General features: G+C 42.8%; 1 protein-coding gene across 4 annotated transcripts in view; it reads left to right on the top strand.

The window, feature by feature from the left end:
* The window catches only part of PHKA2 (phosphorylase kinase regulatory subunit alpha 2), a 37,046-nt gene extending 23,541 nt beyond the window's left edge, over positions 1-13,505 (top strand). For 2 of the 4 annotated variants that reach the window (XM_004934687.5, XM_040647938.2), the window contains 12 exons: positions 359-492; positions 1,927-2,083; positions 3,474-3,553; positions 3,786-3,864; positions 3,990-4,119; positions 5,775-5,876; positions 6,469-6,587; positions 8,315-8,362; positions 10,286-10,453; positions 11,150-11,203; positions 12,517-12,717; positions 13,017-13,505. In XM_004934687.5, coding sequence (XP_004934744.2) covers positions 359-492; positions 1,927-2,083; positions 3,474-3,553; positions 3,786-3,864; positions 3,990-4,119; positions 5,775-5,876; positions 6,469-6,587; positions 8,315-8,362; positions 10,286-10,453; positions 11,150-11,203; positions 12,517-12,717; positions 13,017-13,190 — 1,446 coding nt within the window. In that variant the 3' untranslated portion in view covers positions 13,191-13,505. The remainder of the gene's footprint in view (positions 1-358; positions 493-1,926; positions 2,084-3,473; positions 3,554-3,785; positions 3,865-3,989; positions 4,120-5,774; positions 5,877-6,468; positions 6,588-8,314; positions 8,363-10,285; positions 10,454-11,149; positions 11,204-12,516; positions 12,718-13,016) is intronic. The other 2 variants (XM_416811.8, XM_040647939.2) reach the window with 1 other exon arrangement.
* Positions 13,506-14,384: the final 879 nt, after the last annotated feature.

Raw genomic sequence — 14,384 nt, forward strand, 5'->3', positions numbered from 1 at the left:
TAAATGTTTTCAACAAAAAGTGTTTTTTTCATTGCTTTATTTCATTGCAAATAGCAACATATAACAGGAAAAGTATACAAATAATTTTGTTTACTTCTATGAGAATTTTTTTTTCCCCAAAAATAGCTTTCCTGGTCGACTAAACCAAATCTAGAGACAGAAAGTCCATTCTGTGTGTTGTGTTTCTGGGGATCAGACTTCATGTCTGTAGTAGTCTAAGGAAAACTACATGATTTGCCTATATTTCAAGCGCAGAGTTGTGTTGCATGTCTGTTGTGTTCTTTAATGGGGAGCTACAAACTTAATCTGCTCCTTTTGTCAAGGTCTATTATTGATTTTCATCCCTCTTTGTTATCAGGATCATGAAAAGGTTTTGAACTTAGCTAAAGATGCTCATGGTGATTTGGATTGCAGGAAGCTTGTTGAGCAGCTGAAGGAATGCCCAACGCTCCATGATCAAGCAGATATCTTATATATCTTGCATATACTAAAGTGAGTTGTCTGAGTATAGACTTCAGCCCCTTGAGCTCGGTCACAGCTAATTCATTGTTGTTGTGCAAAAGGTTGTCACTGTTCAGGATTGTTTTTTCAGGGGGGAGGTTAAAATGTTTTGTGCTTTATCAGCAACATTTTCAGGTAGCTTGACTACATAAAGAATTTGCATTCAAAATGCAAAATTTCCAAGTTAATTGAAACACAATTTTGCCAAAGTGGAAGCAGAGGGATACTTAATTTTGTCATTTTCTAACTAAAGCACAGATGAAGTTTTAATGAGTACTCACTATTTTTTCCTCTAATCCTTCCATGCTTAAGTGCATAGTTGACTAAAACTTGATGTCCTTCAAAATGTTTCTGGAAACAACTCAAGCTGCTGGGGTTAGTAAAAAAAACTGCTCATTAAATGGATTTGAGCAAAATTCAAACACAGATCAACAGAATCTTCTTCTAGAGTGTCCTAACTGGCATTTTTTCCTTATACAGTTGGAATCTGGTAAAAAGTTGGTTTATGTTGCAAAGAAAAGCATTTACTGATCACAGATGGTCTTCCTTAATACTACAGAGATTGTATTATTGTTTATCTTAGTCTTTCTCCTGTGAGGGCCTCCTCTTTGATCTTTCTGTTTTCCTAAGCAAAATTTTTAGTAGTCTCTCTTAAAAAGTAAAGGAGATCCTGAAAAATTACCTCTTTTTTTTTGGTTTGTTTGACTGCATGTAACACCCTTAGTTTACTTTCTGGAACTGTTTCACCACTGGAATCTCTGCTGGGCTTTGGTGAACTCTGTCCCTCGAACAGGAGCTGAAATATCATCATGTGGTGCTTCGAGCCACTGTCAACTAGAAGCACCTTTTTGCCATAATACAGTGAATTTCAAAACTGGAAGAGGAATGGAAGACTCCATTGATTCATCAATAATGACACAAGCAGTGTGAAAGTCTAGTTAGTAGCTAAGAATGAGGCAGGGTGAAAAACTCATAGAGGTCCCTGAAGCGTCTGAGAAAGTAGGTACTGTCTTTATTAGTACTGAAAAAAAAGTGCTGAATTTCACTCTTAAAGAGCAACATATGGAGCATTCTTCCATTCTTTCAACCACCTTCCTAGTGCTGAACTTAAAGCCAAATGGGAAATCCCCTGGATGGTTGCTTTGTAGTCACAGGCTTATGGCCAAGTGAGTTAATATGAGAGTTGCTGTTATGAAGAGGTTTTTGCCCATGTGTAGCTGATCACTGGTGAAGATCCCCATGCCCCATTCACTTCACCCAAATGACCGTCACACAAATAAGCAATTCAAAGTCTGGTTGCTCATTGTGTGTTAAGACTAAGCAGTATGGCGTTGTTTTTTACTTTCTCTTTCTGTCTCTTCCTCAAAGACCCCTTAGAAATCTACTTGTTTGATCTAATGGAAATGATCTTCTGTTTTCCCGCAGAGGCCCTGATTGGGATACACAGCTGAATGGACAATATGGAGTCACTGTTCATTGTCTGCTCAATGAGCTCTACAGGAAGGCGGGCCTCAATCAAGAGTGGGGCTTAATCCGTTATATTTCTGGTATTCTTAAAAAGAGAGTGGAAGTCCTGGCAGAGGTATGAGATAAAAATAGCGCTGGTTCAGATTCCTGCCTCAAAACAGTACTACCAATGTGAGGCACAAGTGCCAGTGAGGGTTGGGCTTGCCCTTGTGAAGTTGTCTTACTTCACAACAAACCTAGTGCAACATTTGTCAGTAAACATGCTTTCCTGATCTGAAATCTTATTACAACCTCTTTCGTCTATACTGAGAAGTGTGCTGAGGTTACAGCGGAATGAGAATGTCAATCTGTAAGAGACTGTGAAGGCCTCATTTAATCTCTGTTTATCCGAGCAGCTTAATTATGTGCATTGAAAGCTGTAGTGGTCATTGTTAATTGCTTATTGCTCTTGTGGTAACGTGAACACTTGGAGCACCAGTCTATCTTAGTGCTAGAGATTGTGCAAAAACCTTGTTGCAGTGATTTCTGTCCCATTAGGCAGGCAGTCTGTAGTGTGAGTGGCAGTGGATGTACAGAGACATTATGATATCTGACCCTACTGAAGGTTAACAAGAAATATCCACTGTAAGGGTACAGATTTCATTTGGAACGTTACAGGACTATTTACTCTGCTGTTTTAAGGATTTTTTTTTTTTAAGTACTTAACTCTGCATATTTCCAAAGAACTCTTTCTCTTAACTTCTGGCCATTTTCAAAGCTTTGATAGTCATACCTAGAATGGCCTGTTCTACTGACAGTTGTATTTGCAGGGAGCGATTTGCAATAGTCGCTCTGCATGATACCTCGTTAAGTACCTTTTCCATCCTCAAGACATGGAAAAGCAGTGCATGCTCATAAAAACCCATGTACATTAAATTGCAAAGCTATTGACTAAGAACTGAAGAGGATGAGAGTAGAGGTGATATGTAGTTTTGTTGCACATTAAAGGAAGGAGAGCAGGCTCATAGAAAAATATGAAGAACATTGCTCAGTGAGGTCTTTGATTCAGAATAATGAATCAGGTAAATTAAGCACTCACTTTTGTAGAAAGTACATATAAAAGATTAAAATGCTGGTACTGGAGGAATACTGGTGTACAGGATTTTTTTTGCTAATACTGCCAAGCTTTCCATTAATAATTTTTTTTGTCCTAAATAAAAATGAAATATTTATCTTATGATAAGGTCCTTTATTGGTCTGCCAGTCCCACTAGGGAGAATAATAATTCTGCTGCTGATTTCAGCATGAGGAAGCAGGCTTTCAGCCTGGGCAAACTCTTGTAGTCCTGTTAAACTCAGGGCATATTTGGCAACTGGGTAACAGCATTCTGCTGGATCTGCATATCTAGTAATTAATAGAAATGCGCTTAGAAATTGCTAAATAAATACTTCGTTTTCTGGAGTTAAAAGCTGTGTCACTCTTGCATGTCTCAGAGAAAAACCTCTTGCTTTGTTGTGTTGCAATAGGCATGCACAGACCTCCTGTCACACCACAAGCAGCTTACAGTGGGGCTGCCACCGGAACCCCGCGAGAAAATCATTACCACGTAAGTTGAAGCTTCATCTCAGCTGTAGAAGCAGACTGCCTTTCAGCTTCCTGCTGGTACCATTCTGCTGCTCTCACCTTGCTTTATTTTTCAAATTCAGAAAGAATTGCAGCCTCCAAGGCAGAAAAGCCTCTGGTGCAAAGATGTTTCTGGGTGACATGTTTTAGCACATGTTCAAGATGCTGACAGCTAATGCTGGACTTACTGCTAACTGTAGTTTGCCCTCTTACAGCCCTCTGCCACCTGAGGAGCTCACAGATCTTATTTATGAAGCCAGTGGCCAAGACATCAGTATTGCTGTCCTGACACAGGTACAGAGCGTGTGAAAAAAATGGTTCTTTAAGCTGTGCTCAGTGTAATGCCAGTGTTCTTCTGAGACTGGGAAAGCTAGGATGACCCACGCTGAACGGGAGCTTTTCTGAATTTGTTCTTACAGGAAATAATTATGTACCTGGCAATGTATGTCCGATCGCAGCCTAATCTTTTCATGGAGATGCTCAGGCTCCGCATTGGTCTGATAATTCAGGTGATGGCCACTGAGCTGGCTAGGAGTCTGAAATGCTCAGGTAAGAATAGTTTTATTGTGGGAGATACTTCTGGATTTATTTCTGCTTCACCTCAGTCACTGATTTTTCATTTGTGTTATATTCTTTTGTAAACTTCTTCATTTACATACACAGTTAGAAACTGAAAATAATGTCTCTGTTTGGCTTAATGAAAGATTCCTGCCTCCCTGCACTCTGTCAGTCTGAAGTAGATGTTGAGTACTTGAACAGCCTGGCTTTCAGTTCTTGAGGTGCAGATCATGAAATCGCATGCGTATGTATTTAGGGACTAATTTCAATGAGAACTAGGGCACTAGGTATCTTCAGAATGTTTGAGCCTTGATTGTTCAGCATTCTTGTGGGTTTTATTCAGCATAAGTTCTGTCCTGTAGGTCATCCTTTTCCCTTGGATTGTACATGGTTGAAAAATGTTTGCTATTTAGATTTCAGCTAGTGATATGCTATCTTTACTTACACCAGGAGGTCAGTAAAAATACTTACCTTGTAAGACCCCCAGGTGTTGCATATGCACTGCGAAAAAGCAAAATTAAGACACTAACAAGTTGTACAGGTGAAAATACTGTGTGTAGGGAGGAGAAATCATGACCGAGCTGGTATCTGAAAAACCATTGAAGAACTTTCCACATCAGAGGAATTTAAATTGGTCAGACTGTTTCAAGAAGAAACAGTCATCAGAAGCAATGAAGTTAATGTGATGAATGTGTAGTCTCAAATGCCAATGCTTAGGAGCATGATCTGGACCATAGTTTTGTGGCTCAGCTCATCGTTGTTCGTAATGTGTTAGCACACCCCAAGGGGGAAGACTCGAGGGAAGCTTATTTTAGACAGGCCTCACTATGGGCACTGCTGATGTCTTTGACCGCACTCAGTGGCTGCCTACCTCTGGGGAAGTGTTTGTCCTTTAGGAGAAGTTGGTAATGGAGCCAAGTAATTTTCTAGGATAATTTTGTTTCTCCATTAGGAACATTCAGACAGCCCTGTTCCCCCCAGAGCTGAAGCTGAGTACCAGAAACTGCTACGTTCACAGTGCAAAGCCTCTTTTTCCCATGATCCCTTTTGTTATTTCTTTGTATGCCACCCTCAGCTTCACTGCTGCTTTTTCCATGTTCTCCTATGGGAAACTTGTCTGTGCACTCCTGTGCTCATGTGTATGTATGTGCTTTTTCTCACACTTGGAAGCATCATCCTTTGATTGGATAAAACACCACAAGCCTGCCATTTCCATGCAGTTCTTTACGGAATAACTCTGGCTCTGTAATTTAGATCTAAGTAAGATCTGCTTGTGGGAGATGGCTGTAGTGCCTTTTCAAGTGACCTGCTCTGTGAAGGAGCATCTGCTTTCTCATCATCAGCTTTGGTGAGATATCACACAAGCTGTGATGGGCTGCCCAATAATGCAAACACCATCATCTCCATTTGGCGTTGTTTAGTCTTGAAATGTATTTTCTTTGAAATGACCCTACATATTAATTTTTTTTTCTAGAGGAAGCATTATCTACAAAAGTAAATGTGATGGAATTTCATTCAGTCAGCAGCTTAGTTAGGAAAGCCATCCATAAAGCGTCCTATAGTTGTTTTTGATTTTTATTTCCGTGTGTGGCTTTGATTTGTTTTTGTGGGTTTTTTTATTTTATTTGTTTTGTTATTTAAACTAGGTGAAGAAGCTTCAGAGAGTTTGATGAATCTCAGCCCTTTTGATATGAAAAATCTCCTACACCATATTCTCAGTGGAAAAGAGTTTGGTGTGGAAAGAAGCCGTAAGTTATCCATTTGGGTGTATGTTAAATGGGAGTTGTAAATTTAGATTGTCTAGTAAGTAGGAACCCACCATCTATGGATGTAAAATAGAAGTACAGGTAGTGTACTGAACAGATATATTGCATATATCTGCTGCGGGATAAAAAACCACATAGGATAGAAAATGTCCTACATGGGAGTAAGGTTGTATCAAAGCAGACTTTTAAAATGAAGAAATTTAATGTGACCAGAAGGAAGACCATGAAAAGGACATGTCCATTTTGCCTTCCATGAGTGTGTCTGTGATCTCCAGTATTTCCAGCTGACACTTTAGCTGTGCCTTAAATCCTCACATACTTAGTGCAACTCTGATGTCTTTTGAAGCTCTGATTGTTCCGTGTCTCGGAAGGTCAAGCCCAAACATCCAGTTGTGGCTCTCTGCCTCTGAATTGATGCAATCAGGTTTAAATTACTGATGTAATTTGAAAGCATGCTGTCAAAAAAAGCACTGAACGCATGTGAAGGGATATGCTTTTATCTGTAACTTCTAGACACAATTTTGTCTCTTTTCCTGCCAGTGTAATTTCTTAAATGTCCATTTGCTTCTTTTAGTACGTCCTATGGATTCTTCTTCATCTAGCCCTGCAATTTCTATTCATGAAATGGGGCATTCTGGAGCAACGAAAACAGAAAGAAGTGGTATTACTAAATTGAAGAGCGAGATGAAACAGGTGAGGGTTTTCTGTCAGTGCTTATCAGAAAGTGTAGCTGTTCTGGCATGGTGTTTTATCAGAGTTTTGTCTTCCTTTCAGGAAGTTGTTTTTAATGCCAAATAAATACAATCTTGGTAGATCACAGAAATTTCCAGTTACCCTTTGGTTGAAAGCTAATAGAAGGCAGGAAGGTAATGCTTCTTCCAAAAATGTACCCCCTTTGTTCTTGTTTTGTGTACTGAATATTGGAACTTGAGCAAAGTCTAGTGCATTTATGGCATCAACTTTTAAACAATTTTCTATCATCTTTAGCTAAAGAAAAGTCAGCTGCACAAAGATTTCACACAGGTGGTTTTCATTCCTGTACTCTGCGTAAGTTTTTAATGTAATCTGTGTGCCTTCTGGAAAGGTACACCTGGAAAAGAAATCTTAGTGGCTTTTGTTTTCCTGTTTTGTTTCTTCAAGAATGGAGAACTGTATTCTAGAAGCAATCTAAGTTCAGTATCCTCAATTACACAGCAACTGGGCATAATGAGAGAAATGATAGAAGACACGAAGTGTTCTGGATGAGTATGACTGATGGTTTTATTGCAGCTGATTTTTATTTCTCTTTTTGTGTGAGTTTCTGTTAGTGATTTTGCTCTGGGAAAATAGGAAGGTAGTGATCAGGTAAAAGACATTGATGGGAATCATGTGTTTTATGTTAGAGACCTATTTCGAAAGCATGCTTTCTGCTGAGAGCTTAACAAGTGAGAGCATTTACTCTGAGGCCATTTGTGTAAGTTTCTAGGAAAGTATGTGGTGTTCTCCTTCGTATGAGACAAATATGCTGAATGAGCTTTTGGAGAGGAGGGGCACTTCTGTATGATCCTTGACACAAAGCATTTTATACTGACGTAAGGATCAGTTCCTAATTCTTTCTGTGATATGATCAATCAGGGAAGGCGAGGTGTGGGTGAAATGTGTTCTGTGCCTTGTGAGATCTGGTCACTGTGTTTGAGCCACTCTGGTGCCTTGGTGTTGCTGCAGTCGAGCCTGCCTTGTCCCCTCCTGTGGTGCAGCAGTGCCTGTGAAGCTGCTGCAGGGTGCTAAGTGCAGACTCTGGGTGACCTTGGTAGCTCCATTTGGGCGTGGCTGTTAGTCCAGCAGCCTACTGGGGGTGTCCAACCTCACTGCCTTTCCCAGCAGGAACAGGGACTGGGCACTAGGCAGCAACGTTAAATCTTAAATACAGGTGTGCACCTGAGCTGAAACCCTGTGAAGTTTGTCAAAGCTGTAAAGGTACCTTATTGCACTGCTTTTGCATTGGATGGATGCATATTTTTTTTTGCACAGTAGAAGAGTTGGATGTTCTGCTTTTATTTCCCCTCACCGATCAACGCTTGTTGCTTCACACCACTTCTCACTACACTCTCTAAATAATTTGTGAAATACCATCTTAGTGTCGTCGTGGTTGGAGGGAGGACAACCAACTTTGTATCAGGGGGAACATATTGAGCACTTGCAGCAGACAGAGCTCGTGCGTTGAGCATCTGCGGCTCTCTCATTTGCTGCAGGTGCTTCTGGAATCTGTAAACCCAGCCTTTGCCTGTGTCTGAGCACATAACCAGAGGCTGTCATGGCTTTCTTCTGAGCACCTGAGTTTATTCCACGCTCCTTGCCTTTGCGCACATGGGTTACGTAACCTTGTTTGTGTCCTGTTGTCGTGACTGTCTGACCTGCTGGTGTCTGTTTTTGTTTTGTAGTTCTTTCATGAGGGCCACTCCGTGTCCAGCAGCATGTTCGCTTCCAGGGTAAAACGACATCTGCAGTTCTGTACCTGCTCTTCACCCTATGCGTGTCTGTGTATGTCTTTGTACACGTGTGCAGGGACCTTGGCTCTAAAGGCCTCCTGCTGCTTCTCCTCTGTGAAAGCTTCTTTCAAACCCTCTTTGTTTAGTTCATCCTCACTGCGAGCCTGTTCTCATTAGTAATCTTTTAATAGCTCAGTCTCACATTTAGATCCACTTAGCTCTTCCTAATAGTAAACAGCTGTAGCAGTTAAAGCACTGTCACAGATTTAGCTACCTGATTATATATTACAGGTGTCATGGTTATTTAAAAGTAACATAGCATTTATGCTGACAGTCTCTGGCTGATGATGACCAGCATAGTTTTAGAGTGCTGAGGCAGGGATTTCAGGGATGTTATAGGCCCAGGCATCTCCTCAGGCAGTCATTTTCTTTCGAGGCAGAAAATTGTAGCTCTTAAGCTCTTGCTGTTAAGAAGGAATATAATTGTTTAACTATTTTACCAGTAGAAACCTTAGCGATTTAAATTCTGAGACTCCAAATCTGCCACCAGGAGACAGACTGTGTGCAGCTACGTGTGCGCTCTGAACTGGTGGTTGTGAAGGGTGCACCTCTGTGCTCCCCTCAGTGGCACAGCCCTCAGGTGCCCTAAATACAATTACAGAGCACCCCTGAGCACGTTGCTGCAGCCTCTCTCTTCCCACATAGCAGTGCAGGAAGAGAAGATTCGGCTGCATTTGATAAAAGTGCACAGTTTTTGAATGAGATCTCTCCCTGAGTAGTCAAATTAATTACTGTTTGTGGATGGATTTCTGCTTTGCCACTGACCCTCCTGTGTCCTCTGGTGCTGCAAAATGAAGCGGAGGAGATTCTAGTTATCTCAGTCCGTGTGTAATAGTAAGGAATAGAGGGCACCAAGGGAACACCACCTACATCTCACTGACACCAGCAGAAGTGAAAAATGGACTTTGTTTTCACTTACTGATCTTTTTGTGGAGCTTGGCTCTGTGGAGTCGCTGAGCATGTCCCTTGCGAACATGCACTTTTTGGTCTTATTTCCTACTTTCCCCAGTACTCTGCTCACACAGTTCTAAAAATAAAAGCATGGGATTTCAGAAGGGACCATCAGTGAAGTCCTTCCTGGGCTGAAAGTAATGAATGTGCGAAGAGGTACAAGGGAGGCAATAGAATAGCACAGGGCCTGGGAGAGTGAAGATGAACAGCCTGCACGTATCCTGGTATGGCAGTAACAGTGAGGGTGTGGTGGCAGTGCCACATCTTTGAAGATGATTTGCTGCCTAACTTACTCTTCAAGTCTGGTAGAGTTAAAATAATAGAAAAATAGTCATAGAATCATTAAGATTGGAAGGGAACACTGAGATCATCTTGTCCAACCATCACTTATAATAATAAAGGAAAACAAAAACAAAGCTGATGTTCACAGAGAGTTGGGCATGGTAAGTGTATGACCGCATAAAGTTGGTCTTTAATCAGCATATATCAGTGGATTGGTTTCTATGGAGGACCTCTCCATGCTGGAATCACAGACCCACTTACTCTGTCACAACACAGCCTGAAGTCCGAGTCAGACCTATCGGTAAATCCCACCATTGAGTGCAGCAGTAACACTGGCATGCCAGCCAGCTCGTACTTGTTAAAACAGCCATGCTTTGTGTTGAACTGAGCAGTTATGCCTCGTGGCACTGCTGGCTTATTTTGTTGAGAAATGACTGAAGTATGGGAGAAGTGAAGTTTGTCATGAAAGGGGAGAGTGGGATGAGTCCTGCTCCATCACCTTGTATGATGCCGTGGCCTGTGGTTTTTCTCCTGGCCCCGAGCTAGCACTGTAGCAGTACAGTATCTTCACAAGTAGTAGCACCTGTGGTGGCAGAAGGCAACTAACTGAGGCTTTAATGTTTCTTACAGAGGAGCAGTACTCCACCATCTCCTTCCAGTACTTCTCCCACCAGCTCCAGCGGAGACATTAGTTGGGGTGACCGCAAAGGGCAGTGGCTGCGCAGAAGAAGGCTTGATGGTGCCATTAACAGAGTTCCTGTTGGCTTTTATGAGAAAGTATGGAAGATTCTTCAGAAGGTAGGTTGACAATTACTGAAGTAAGGAAACAAAGCAGCCTATGGTAACATGGGAAGATGGCGTTTCAGACGTGTTGATGGTTAAAGTTGGTCTTCAACTGGAAGACTAGTGGAAACTGGAGTAAATAGTAGCAACTTATCTGTAGGAGATAGAAGGGCTTCATTAACGCAACTTCACATGTTTGCTTGAAAGTGTTTTTTTCTCTGAAAACACTGGTGCAGTTTTTGCTGATCAGTTGTGTTTTACCACTATTTCACATCGCTCCTGGCCTAATGCAGGCTGTGCTCACTGCCGCTGAGGGGCACTGTAATGCAGTGCAATTCCCATGCTCTAAACTAAATGTTTAAGTGAAAAATGAGAAATAAAGGTTCTCAATTCCATGGTTTCCTGTTGTGCTTTTGCATTATGTGCCCCACAGAAGGTTCTCATTGATTTGTTTTCGTTTTCTGTCTACTCCTTGCTCTGGTGGCTCTCCCGAGGAATTTCCTCCCATTCGGTAGCTAGAAGAGAATATAGGGCACTGTGTAAGTGTTGTGTAAGGTCATTTCTGACAGTTGCCAGCAAAGGTGAGGTGGTAGTTTTAACAGGTTTTGTTGTTGTTGTTTTACTGAAATCTGTTACCTGTTGGCTTGGATCATTCAGATTTACTTGCAAGAACTATAATTTCTGTTCATTGTCAAACTGCTTTTGTTTCAGTGCCATGGTCTGTCCATTGATGGGTATGTCCTTCCTTCTTCAACCACCAGAGAGGTACAGTAAAATGCCAGGGATGTTTCAACCATATGACGGAATGTTTGATTTGGCACTGTAAGATGCAGAGCAGGGCTGATGCTGCAGGGTCCTTGTAAGGACAGCCACTCTGGGAGGGGGCTGCAGTGGTGATCTTTCCTCCAGCATCCCTGTAGCTTCACCGGAGGCTGTAAAGAAGAATTTTTCCTCCAGTCAGGCCTGGCAGTGGGCTTATGGAGGGTTTGCCCCTTTGCTGTGTCTGCTGCCTGTGTGCCTTCACTGGCAGCAGTTTGCTTCCTTTGTTTCTGAGCGTGGTGGTAACAGCTGAAGAGAAGGGCTGGAATTTTCTGCCAAATTTAAACCTTTTTTTACAGAATGGAGGGGTTTATTTATTCCTATTGTATAAATAAATAGGCTTATACTTTTGGTATGTTAGACTTAGACAGTATCTAATTTTGCTGTTTAAAGGAGTCTAAATAAGCGCAGATCTCCTAAGGCAACAGCATTTCACACAACATCCATGCAGCTGTGCCAGTGAGAGTTAGGCTGCTCTGCAAGCAATAGAGCTATGTGTGGGTGTTAAAGCACATCCAGTCACTACAGTAAGTTCAGTTTTGCAGCTAACGTGAGATAGCAGAGTGGTGCTTGGAAGGCAGAATCATGAAACTGTCACATTAACAGCAAAGAGATGACTTTGATGGAGAGTAGACCTGATAATGGCCTTTCAGTATCTAAAGGGGAGCTACAGGAAAGAAGGAGACAGACTCTTTTAGCAGGGTCTGTGGTGATAGGACAAGGAGAAATGGTTTCAAGCTTCAAGTGGGTAGATTTAGGTTAGATATAAGGAAGAAGTCTTTTATAGTGAAGGTAGTGAGGCACTGGAACAGGTTGTCCAGGAATGTGGTGGATGCCCCATCCCTGGAGACTTTCAAGGCAAAGCTGGATCAGGCCCTGGGCAACCTGATGTGGCTGTACATGTCCCTGCTCATTGCAGGGGACTTGGACTAGGTGGCCTTTAAAGGTCCCTTCCAGCTCGAAGGATTCTATTATAATCTGCTAGCTAAGCATCAGCTGTCCCATATGCAGATAAAGTATGTATGTGTGATGGGTCACAGGGCTGGAGCAGTTTCTGGAAGTTGCACAGCTGTTTGCAGGATCAGGGCCCAGTGACAGAAAGTTTCTGTAAGTGCTGAAGCTGTACAGATGTTTTGTTTACTTCAGTCACTGCCCCCACATGAAGAGAGGAGCTTGTGGTTCAGTGCTTGGGGGCTGTGTGGAGAACTGCTCTTTTGGATTTGTCAGTTTTTCTTTCTACCTCCACTCTAACTTGCCAGATGACCCCGTGTGAAATCAAGTTTGCTGTGCATGTGGAGTCGGTGCTGAACCACGTCCCCCAGCCTGAGTACCGGCAGCTCCTGGTGGAAGCCATTCTTGTCCTCACGTTCCTGTCTGACATCGAGGTGAACAGCATCGGGGGGATCATCCATGTGGACCGAATAGTGCACGTGGCCAACGACCTCTTCCTGCAGGAACTGGTGAGTCCAGAGTACAAAGGAGGGAAGCCTTCACATCTGAAATTTGTCCCCCGTTCCTTTTTTGTGGGTGTGATGAATTTGCGGGGCATTTGGACCAGATGGTCTTTAAAGGCCCCTTTCATCTCAGACCATTCTGACTCTATGACGTGGGTATACTGTAATGAGGGCGTCAATGAGGGAAGGGAGGATTGCTTTCTGTATTCAGCACAAATGCAAAATCATCACGGGATTTTTTTGAATTCCAACAAATAAGCATAAATACCTGACTTTCCCTCTATGTTTTCTTTGTATCTTTTCAGAAATCATACGGAGCTACGGGTGCCATCTTGGAGAAGGATGTGGCCACGGGAATTTGCCACTTCTTTTATGACAGTGCCCCAAGTGGGGCCTATGGGACCATGACGTACCTGACAAAAGCCATAATTATTTATTTACAGGATTTTCTGCCTAGCACAGGCTGTGTGATGCAGTGAGCGATGTCTCACCAGGGAAAAGAGGCCAGGAAGCTTCTCCCTGTTTTGCTGCTATGAGCTGCCTGTTTGCTGCGTGTGTGTCAGCAGATGCACTGGTCACAGTGTTACGCTACCTGCACACCTGCCTGCGGGGGACAGGTGGGTGGAACGTGGCCTCATTTTAAGGGAGGGTGTGAGAAAGAGCAAATAACGAGGCTTATTCTGCCTAAAGTGCATAAACGTAATTCGTATTAAATTAGGAAGAATGAGTTCTGCCAAGGGGGAAACGGATTACTCTGTGGAGATCAAAAGGCATAATAAAACGAGGGAGCTGAATCTCAGGCGCAGTGTCTTCCCAAATAAGGGAAATAATGGAATTCATTAGTTTTTCTCTTGCCGGTCTGTAAATGTACATCACTGGGAATCACAAATGTGCGGTGTGAAACAGCCAGGGGAATGTAAAGGAAAGGACTTGGGAGAGCTGGAAATAACCAGGTGGTGTTTTTAATACAGGTTCACCCCGATTCTCATCTCATTTGCACCTCATTAGTGCAGGGCTAGCACCGGTAGAGACAAATGTCTTACAGTAGCCACTAATTTGAGATGATAGCAGCTCTCAGGGAGCTGCCTCTCTCTTTAATCTGAACAAAGCTGCTTCCTTCCCTCTGCAGGCACAGTCTCAAGACTCCAACTGCTACCAGGTGACAGGGAGTTTTGTGCCTGTATTCCTTTCCTCTGAACAGAGAAAGATGGACCTCGGCCACTCAAGGACCCTTCCAGCTCTCCTGATCCTTTCCTTGCAAATAGCCTCGGAGCTGAGAACGGCGTAATTGCCACCCTTCCAGTGCAGGGAGAGTTTAGGGAAAGCTTTGATGTTTTCCTCCCTCTCTTGGTTTCTTTCCCTCCTTTTCTTTTTCTTGTATTTATTATTTTCTTTCTTCGAAGGCACACTTGTCACTCGTGGCTAGGGATGGGCTCTCTGAAAGTCTCCCTCCAGCCATCTCCCAGTTCTGTGCCCGTTATCACCGTGAGTTGGTCCACTGAAAGCAGCTGCGATGGCTGCTTTGAGCTGCTGTGACTCCTGCAGGGAAATGGCTCCACGGCCACTTAAACTGAAAGCAGAGAGAGGCTGGAACGAAAGGATGACAAGAGGGCAGTGAGCCCCTGTCTTGCCTGCCGGTTGCCAGCACTGCGTTGCCAGGGAAGACGAGCTTC

This window comes from Gallus gallus, chromosome 1 (genome assembly GCF_016699485.2).
Source record: "Gallus gallus isolate bGalGal1 chromosome 1, bGalGal1.mat.broiler.GRCg7b, whole genome shotgun sequence".
Taxonomy (NCBI): Eukaryota; Metazoa; Chordata; class Aves; order Galliformes; family Phasianidae; genus Gallus; species Gallus gallus.